The 9,877-nt window shown below is 44.5% G+C and overlaps 1 protein-coding gene across 3 annotated transcripts in view; it reads left to right on the top strand.

Moving 5' to 3' along the window:
* The window catches only part of LOC123022502 (placenta-specific gene 8 protein-like), a 21,030-nt gene extending 11,359 nt beyond the window's left edge, over window positions 1-9,671 (top strand). For all 3 annotated transcript variants that reach the window (XM_044428227.1, XM_044428226.1, XM_044428228.1), the window contains exons 2-4: window positions 4,488-4,614; window positions 7,088-7,212; window positions 9,110-9,671. In XM_044428227.1, the coding sequence (XP_044284162.1) occupies window positions 4,509-4,614; window positions 7,088-7,212; window positions 9,110-9,214 (336 nt within the window). In that variant the 5' untranslated portion in view covers window positions 4,488-4,508 and the 3' untranslated portion in view covers window positions 9,215-9,671. The remainder of the gene's footprint in view (window positions 1-4,487; window positions 4,615-7,087; window positions 7,213-9,109) is intronic.
* The last annotated feature ends 206 nt before the right edge of the window (window positions 9,672-9,877 follow it).

Below are 9,877 nucleotides of genomic sequence, written 5' to 3'. Positions count from 1 at the left end.
TGGTGTAAACAGAATGCTTGCAACAATTAAAACTAGCAAGATTTCTTTATGTGCAGAAGTGTCTTGGAAGGAAGAAGGGGCTGTGTGAGGAGACAAAAGCAGCAGGCTGTTTTTCTTGCAAAATGTTCTTCATTGTTCCCATGTCCAAATCACCCAGAATGGATCTTTGGGCATGGCACAGAGCAGTCTGTTGAACCCAATCTAGGGTTTACCACCCCTAACGGCAGGTTCCTTACCGGTAACTGTCATTCTTCGAGTGGTCGTCTGTGCATTCGCACCTATGGGTGCTGCACCTGCGCAGTGCCCGTGTCCAGGAAGATTCTCTCAGTGTTAGTTGTTTTGGCCGGAAGCCCACCTTGGTATAAATGGGCAGAGTTCCCTCCCTTTCGCCAGAATATCTGGAGACTGACCATTCAGTTTTAAGATGATGTTGATATGGCAAATGTAACAAATCAGCATCATCCTGAAAATGTCACTGACACTGACATGGGGCCAGTGGGTAGGTTGTATGAATGCACAGGTGACCACTTGAAGAACGACAGTTACAGGTAAGCAACCCGCCCTTCTTCATTGTGGTCTCTGTGCATCACACATTAAGGGTGAGTAGCAAGTTTACCACATCCAGGAGGTGGAAATGTGTTGTCATCGCAGAATGGCAGAGAGAGGACGGCACTTCCAGATGAGCAGCCTCTTCTGGCCCTGGTGCCCAATTGATGGTGTCATATGAATGTACATGGAGTCACCCGCGTTGCCACCTTGCGGAGGTCCTGCATGGCAAAGTCTGTATGGAGAGCTATTGAGGTGGCAATGGCCCCAGCAGAATGCCCTTTTGGGATAGTTGGCAGTTCCAGATGTGCGAGTTGGTAAGCAAGTTTAATGGTTTCAACTATCCATTTAGCTAGGCGTTGAGACCCGATAGGTGTTTCCTTGTCGTGATCGGAGTATTTGACAACGAGACATTTAGTTTGTCTGAATTGCTCCATCTGAGATCTATAAAAGGCAAGTACCCTTCTGACATCTAACATGTGCAGTGATCTTTCAAGGAGGGGGAAGGAGCCGAAAAATAAGCTGGTAAAACAATGTCCTCATTTGAATGAAAAGAAGAGGCTCCTTTGGGTGAGAAGGTCAGGTCCATGCGTAAGACCACGTTTTCTTTATGGAAACTCAAGTAGGGTGGATCTACTCTAAGTGCTCAAATTAGATCCTACTCAAATTGGTGCCTTGGTCAGTCCTGAAGAACCATTGATAGACTCCTTGTTGGGATCAAGGGTCAGATCATAGGATTTAAGTTTCGTCAACCTCACAGGAATTGACGCATCCTTTGGTGTGAGAAGATGGAAGACCCCTCAGTCTGGCCTCTGTAGTAAGACCCAGCTGCCATGTGTACCCTGATTGATGTTGGTTTCAACCCTGAGTGTGCAGGGGCAGGAGGAACTGCAGAATATTCTGAACTGTCACATGTGGGGCTGTGAAGTTATGCTCTGTACTGAAGATCTCAAATCTTTCCCATTTAGAAGGATATGACCACCTAGTATTCAGGTGAAGGGCCGACCGAAGGCTGGCCTGAATCTTGAGAGCTGGTGCGTGATCCGTGGGTTCTACTGGATCAACCATGCTGTCAGGTTGAATGTGTGAAGATCTGGGTGAAGGCTTTTGCCCTGATTCCTCGAATTAGATCCAGTATTTTGGGAAGGTGGTAGAATGCCCCAGATGTAAAAGTATATTGAACCAAGTCTGACAAGGCCACCATGGCGTTTACAATGCATTCGGTCCCATCGTGCTTCAGTTTGGAAATAACCTTGGTTGTCATTAGTATCAGCTGGAATGCATAGAAGAGAGCATTGGCATTTCTCAACATTGAGCCTCTGTTTAGATTGCTGATACTGGTTGAGTTTGGAGCCCAAATACACCAATATTTTTGGCCTTTTTGCACAAAATCACCACCAAACCACTGGTTGTCAAGGAAGTAGGATGGGGCAAGAGGAAGGGACTTTGAAGTTTTGAGAACCCCAGAGGACTTGTCTGGGAGCCCAGGAGGGTTAGAGCTGGCCCTAGGCTTGAAGTTCTGAACCCCTTGACTATAGTAAGATGGTCACCAACTCAGTATTGGGAAAAGTGCAGAGAAGGGAAAATAAATTGATTAAGAGAGGTAGAACAACTCCCCTACCAGGAGAGAAAAGTGAAGAAGGTGGAAAGGGAGGACTTTTTCTTTCTTTCTCATAATACTGAGGCCCAAAGGAGTTGTCCCATGAAGCTGATTGGAAGGAGAATCTCTGATGTCCTTGAGTGTCATGGATACTCAATATTAAAATTCTGGGAACTGTAGTTTGGGGGGGGGAGGGTTAAAGCAAACTATACGCATGGAAACTTACTGGGGTGTAAGCTAAAATACCCTGATATTTTGGCCCTTTTTGCATTCCTTGTTTCTGTTTAATAAAATCAGACGTGTGAAAGGGGAAGTCACTGCAATTCTTCCTCTTTCATGTGATCTCCTAGTCAAAGCAGCTGCACCTGCAACATTTTCAGTGTCAAATGGGTCTGTCATTAAAAACAGAAGAGCACAGCCTGTTAGAAAAGTTGGCAGTATTCATGCCTCCGTGCAGCATCATGGGAATGTGGATCTGCTCCCCTTCATTTAACTGAATGGGGGACTTCTGCTCAAAGGAGCTTCTCGTACGGCTCTGTTGGAGATCTTGTACCCATAAAAAAGGCCAGGACCTAACTAGCCCTTCACATTTGCAGATACAGCTAAACATAAAGTGTGAATGAGACCAACCCAGTGGCATGGGGGTAAATTTAGAAGTGCAGTAGCTCATCATGATAATCCTCCTAACCACACCCCTGAGCAGCGCCCAGCAGCTCAGCTGTGCTGATCTATGGGAACTAAGGACTACTAGTAGCAGTTCTTTCTCTAGCAGAAGTGGCTACTTGGTAATGCTTTGCTTTGCAAAATATTGTTGCAAAGGTTTTCCCCAAGTTATTATAAGGATTGCAGCTAAGCTTAGGGGACAGGGAAATCTGCAGGGTGCGGATGGCAGGTGTTTGTCCTGAGCAAGGTGTCCCTCCCCAAGCAAGACAGTCACTCCAGCGTTCCACACAGAACACCTAAGCATTCACAAACCACTGAGCTTGCACAAGGAGAAATGTTAACCTCCTTCTGCCCCCCTTTACCCAAAGCTTTGCTTATGGACCCTTCAGGGCTGGTCTCTGGAAGGTGGGCGCTGTGAAAGCACACGCACCTTTGTTCTGCATTCTGAGCCCCTAACTGGTTCTGTCTGTGGCTGTGACGACGGGCCCTCAGGTTCATGTTTTCAGAAGGCTCATGTTCTCTATTTAGGAACTCTCCCCCCTCCCTCCCGCCCTTTGTCTGCCTCATTCACACAGGCAGGAGGGAGACTGGGTCCCGTGGGTGTCCTTCAGCTACTTTCCTCCAGAGCGGGTGCAGGTCTGTCAGTTACAACAGCAATTCTGTTGCCGGAGTGTGAGATGTGAGCCTGTTCTGGTTCAGCCATCGCTGCATCATCCTCCGGGCCTGAGCTACCAGTCCCACCAAAACAGGCCGTCTCTTATCAGAGCGTACACACACAATGACATCAGAATCCCTGCTAATAAAATAGTGCTGGGAATGCCTCCCTGTGAGTCCTGGCCCCACTACACCACTGGACATCCATCTTTAGAGGCTGGTGTATCCAATGTTGTTGGTTCTGTGTATCCACTTTGGGACTTTCTCCAAACTTTTAAGCAGATGTTCATGTTGCGGAATGTGGGATTGGGTGGTGGTTCAGCACCATGGACACCTCCTTTGCAGCTTGGAGTTGAGTCCATTGTGGCTTTCAGCAGCCTGCAGTGCCTATCATTTAAATGTCCTCATCCATGTCAGGACTGGAAGTTGCTCCTGAAAAACCATTTATCAACTCATAAACCCAGATAATGTGTTGAAAGGACTTTAAGGAACTTCACATATGTATTGATTCTCCACATTTGAGCTCTTTCTCCAAAAGCTACCTCCATGGGAGGATCAGGTGCTAGGAAGAAGGAAGAGGACCTTCTTTGTCAAAGAAGCCCCCAGATTATGGAATGATCTCCCAATGGAGGTCTCCCTGGTGCCATCTTTAATATCCTTTTCATTGGCAGTTTAAGACTGACTTCTATGACAAGAAAGAATTAACATTTTAAATAGCACATGGAAAAGGAGGGTACTGTCAACTATTTCTAACAGGTCCTTCTCTGTGACCTCCGTCTTAGCTTTTTAAGTTGTTAAAATTTGATTTTAAACATCTAGTGAAATGTTTTTACTGCTATGTGTACTTTATATCATATCTGACTATATTTTATCCATTGTTGTACTCTGCCAAGAAAGCTTCAGCAGTATAGAAGTAGTGGTGCTGTTATTATTATCAGTACTAATAAAATGATTGCATGGTGTAGATTGGTTTCATGTTGTGGTGATGTTTAAATGCATTGCTCTCTCTTCTTCTTTCCCTCAGCATTATCCAGCGGCCCTCAAAATGACTCAGCAGGTGGTCCTGTCTCAAACACAAGTTGTGATTGCCCAGCCACAAAGAAACCAGTGGCAGACAGGTTTATGTGATTGCTGCAGCGACTGCGGAGTATGTGAGTGCCTACAGAACTATTTGGCTACAGGGCTGTGGTAGACGCCAGTTGAACATTTTTCACCCCAAGTAACAAGCAATCTGTGATGGAAATAAGAGCATGCTCATTTGTAATTCAGCGTATGGGTGTTTTACTAAGGGAAGCATCCATGGGTTGGGAGTCTTTTTTGCAAGAAATCCAGATTCTTTCCCACAAGGAAATTCAAGAACAACATCAAGTCTGAGCTGAACACAAATCTCACTTTTTGTTACTATGAACACAGGCCTCCTGATCTTCATAGTTAAGAAATCTCTGTTCTCTCTCAACCAGCTGTTACACTCAATTGGAAAAATATCAAATGTCTTTGCTTGATTGGGTTACAGCTAAAGACTCCCTCCTCAACCTGTTCTTGTTACTTCTTGTTGTCTATGCTTAGACAGCTCCCCCAGGGTTTCAGAAAAGGGCCTTTCCCAGCCCCATTGGGAGATGTAGGAACTGACCCTAAAAACACTTGCATGAACATTCATGCCAGCGAGCTGCAGCTCTTCACCTACACACCTGCCCCAGGAGCCTTGGGGTTAAGAAAAACAATGACATCGCACTCAGGTCCATCCTTTGCATCTGCCTTCCCCAACCTTATGACTTCCAGACACGTTTGGATTGCAACACCCAGAATTCCCAGTCAATGGCCCCACTAGACGGGAATTCTGGGAGTTATAGTCCAAATGCCTCTGAAGGCCACCAGGTTAGGAAGGCTGCTTTAAACCCTAGGAGGGCACTCTGCAACAGGCAGCCTCTCTTCATGCAATATGAGGAGCCCACCCGCTTCCCCTCACAGTTTATCACCTATCACTGGGGTAGTAGAGGAAAGCCTGATGCTATCACATTATTATTATTATTATTATTATTATTATTATTATTATTATTATTATAACATTTCTATGCCGCCCCTTGCCGAAGCCTCGGGGCGGCTTACAACACAATAAAATACATTGAAATACAATAGAACATAATAAATTACCAATAAATACAAAAATACAAAAAATACACTGAGTTACAAACATAATAATATAAAATTAAAATTATCAGTATAAAATAAGTAAATAAATATATAGGAGGAGAAAAGAGAAGGAAGAAGAAAGTTGCCCTGGCCAGATATATATTTTAACAATTAAAATGATGTTTAAATAAAAAGGTCTTTACCTGGTGCCGAAAAACCAGTAACGACTGTGCCAGGCGGACCTCTTTGGGGAGTGAATTCCATAGGTTGGGCACCACCGCAGAGAAAGCCCTCCTCTGAGTACTTACTCTCCTAATTTCTTTCATGGAGGGTTCCCGGAGAAGGGACTCTCCCGCAGATCTCAAGGGGCGGTCGGGCATATACGGACGTAAGCGCTCGTTCAGGTAGCCTGGACCCAAGCCGTTTAGGGCTTATTAGCAGCATTGGGCCCGGAATCTTGGATGGACAGCTGGGGTGAGGGATGCCTTTATCTCCCCAACTCAACAAACTTGACCAAGGTCACTGGGCTGGAGAGGCTCCCCAGACAGTCGCAATGTGGCCAGGATCACTGCTGGTGGAGTTGAGGAAGAGGCTTTGATCTACTCCTTGCCCAAGGACTCCAAAGCGGCTGAGATGGCTGCTTGCATGGTCTTTGGAAAACTATCCACTATCCACACTTGCATGATTTATTTTAAAAGTCCAGGAAAAATCCTCCCAGCGTCCTGCTTCTGTTGGGGGGGGGGGGGGGGAGATAGTTCAAAGGGTGAAGGAAAACAGGCCAAAGCAAGGAGCAAGCAGAATGGAGTGACTTTTTCTCCTTGAAGTCTATGCTTCTGGGTCTTGCCCATGGAGATATCTGTCTCACATCTGCAGAATCCATGCCTTCTTCCACCCATCCTACCCAACTGGATGAAAACCAAAGATGAGGGTAAAGAAAGCACACAGGCCATTCATGGTTGGAAAGTTTGAAGAGTCTCCAGGTTGGCACAAAAGCTCTGAGATGTTCTGAATTGTCTTGCTAAGTCAAGTCACAGGACCTTCTGGTCTGGCACATTGTGAACATGAGCAATCAGACAGATCAGCTCTGAAACTGATGAAGCTTAGCATCATGGCATTGGTCCCCAGCATTAGGCAATTGGATTTTTTCCTTGTTGCATCCATTGTGTCTAATAGCCAGTTATTCAAATTCCTGGAAGATAATTCTAAAATCCACTCCAAAAGCTTAAAAAATGCAGCAATGCATTTTAGGAGCCAATATTGCCATGATTTTAATTGATCCCCAAACTAGCTCAAAGAGATGGATTGGCAGATAGGAAGAAGAAAGAATCAGAAGTTAAAAATTCATGATGGAATTCTGTTCCTTCCCCTTTTCCAAGGGATGTGTCTCAAAATATGGGATCTATAGATTTTTAAAAATCATGACATGTAGGTTTGTTGTGTTACTACAGTATTCTGCCAAGTGATGTCTTGCGAATGTGCTCTGTGTCTAAACAGGTTTCTGCGGACTATTTTGCTACGAGTGTCTGGGGTGCCAAGTGGCTGCAGATATGGGGGAATGCTGCCTCTGTGGCACAGGCATGGCCATCAGGGCTGTCTACAGGACAAGATATGGAATACCAGTGAGTGTATTGTCCAACCAGAAGTGGGCGGACTTGAGGCTTGTGTAGTTGCTGCTGCTAGAACTCCAAAACTGACCAGAGTGAGATGCAAACAGTGGCTCAGGCAGGCAGATGCACTGAGTGTGAAGGAAAATGGTCCTCAGAACCATGGGGCTTGTTTTCAGGACTACAGCTGAGCTTGCCGTATTTCCCACCAACATCTGCTTTTGGCTTCTACTCTCCAAGCTTTCTTGATTTCAGTAGACCTAGGACAGGGGTCGGCACCCCGTGGCTCCGGAGCCGCACGTGGCTCTCGAACCCCTCTGCTGCGGCTCCGTCGCTCAAAACGCGCGCCGGCACAGCCGCTGATCTGCTCAAAGCTGCACTCAGGACCCCAGCGCTAGCTAGTTAAGTAAATCAGCTAGTTAAGTAAATCGCTACATTCCTCTTCTAAACAAACTTCCTGCAGGCTCTCATGTTACACAAAACAAAACCTGCTGAAAGGATTCCCTTTGTCCCAATGTAATCTTCATCTGAATGTTAAAAGCTGCGCTTGGGACCTGTCACAATTCACAGCACTTGACTGTTTATCTGCTAAACACACCTATATCTGTGGCACAGCCTCAGATCTGCTGATCTGTGTGGGCCCTCGCAGATTTACTGAGCTCCCCCGGCCCCCTGTAGGCCAACCATGGATAAATCGAAGAAAAGTTTCTGAAGAAAATCAAACGTTTAATGATACGTGGGTAGATTCATTTGCTTTTACTGCTGACGAACTTATGGGGTTTGCTGTTTAATGCATGCAGCCCTTTAGCACTGACTTTGACTCTTCAGGAAGCTGTTCGCCTATTCAAAATATATGAAAAGAGTCCTACTAGTTTATAATGTAAGATTAAAAATAACAGTTTTTCGTGACTGAACAAGAGCTGCAGCTAAATCATAATGTATACACATGCAGTGTTATCTTCTTTTTAGATGTCAAAAGGGTTTTGCAGCTCCCCGCATTTTCTTTTGTGTGGGAAACGGGTCCAAATGGCTCTTTGAGTGTTAAAGGTTGCCAACCCCCTGACCTAGAGGAAGAAGCGTTGCTGTTTGTGCTATTGTTAAGGTGGGGGTCAGAAGCCAGACTGTTGCAAAATCCCAAAAGATCGGATAGTAGAACGCAATTTACCCTTTTTTGCCCCCTTTTCTTGTTTGACTCACTGTTCCTTTATACAAAATGTGTCTGATTGCCTACCTTATAGAAAAGCTGCCTGCAGGCAGAAATATATATACATGTTGTTTTTATGCCCCATTAACTAACTCCCAGATAAGCCCATTATTGTTTCATTTTGTTTCGATTTAATTTAATTTAGTAGTGTTCAGACATGCTGTCCCCACAAGGTAAATTACAATATTACAAAACATGCAGCTGCAAGTTATAATTAAGTACCAGCAGTAGCAGCTCATGATTTTTCAAGCACTGAATATAGACTGAAATAAATGTCTTCAGGCTGTATGGGATCAAGTGTGGTGGTTAAAATGCTGGACTAGTCACCATTTGGCCTTGGAGCCCATTGAGAGATTTTGGGGCAATCACTGCTTAAACTACTATGCAGGGTTGGTTTTGGGGGATCATCTACAGAGAAGATGAGCACGTTAGCAGCCTCCGATTCCTTGCCAGAGGAAAAAGCAGGCTATAAAGCTAATACTAAATAATATTTATCATCTCAGGAAAGGAATTCCAAAGGTGTGGGGACACCACTAAGAAACAGTATCCCTTATTCCTACCAGTCTACTGGCCCTTACTGGCAGGCCAAAGCATGGGATCTCTGATGCTGATCTTAACACAAGGGCTTATGTGGTGTTGGATGCAGGTGGCCAAAACTACATCTATATATTTTTTTCTTCAAAATAATTGTTTTTGTTTTTTTTATAGGGATCCCTCTGGGATGACTTTTGGACTGTTGGATGTTTCCCTCTTTGCTCTCTTTGCCAACTCAAGAGGGATATCAACAGAAGACGAGAATTGGGAATCTTCTAAGGTTGTTCATTCTGCTTTCAGGGCTCCAGGATTTCAAGAATACACCAAAGAATCATCATATGGAGTTAATTAACCACCTCTGCTACAATTTAATGTGTAAATTAGCCTAAAAAATTAAGTCACCCAAAATTGTCCCTCAGGCATGACCCAAGAAAGAGAAATAGAGTTGGAGCCATGCAGAAAAAAATTGGCTAGATTTATAATAGTTGAAGATAAGGAACCATTTAATTTTCCCCATTGGAGTTTATATTTTAAGAAAAGTGAAAAAATAAGTTGTGCTATGCGTATATAACCCAAAAATGCTTCTTGAGATAGAATTAAACAAAATAATTATGCCATGCAATTTTATTTAGGTCTCTTACTTTTCTAAACAGCTATATTGGGAAAACTCTAGATTTGTTAAGTAGATGTTCCTTTTATTCTGTACCTAAATAAATATCTTATAGACAAAATGAAAGTTTGAACATTGTGCAGCTTTCTCTACTTCTTTCTGCCCTGAATATTGATTTCCTCCAATGAAGAGCCATGTGGGATCAGGCCAAGCATCCATATGATCCACCATTTTATTCCCACGGTAGCCCAGCCGCTGTCCACGGGAAGCCCATTAGCAAGACATGAGTTCAACAGCATCCTCCTGCCCATGCTCCCCAGCAACGTGTGCAG

Source organism: Varanus komodoensis, unplaced genomic scaffold (genome assembly GCF_004798865.1).
Source record: "Varanus komodoensis strain SLA01 unplaced genomic scaffold, ASM479886v1 scaffold2, whole genome shotgun sequence".
Lineage (NCBI taxonomy): Eukaryota > Metazoa > Chordata > Lepidosauria > Squamata > Varanidae > Varanus > Varanus komodoensis.
The sequence above is the reverse complement of the archived record's forward strand: the minus strand, read 5'-3'. Positions and strand labels throughout refer to the sequence as shown.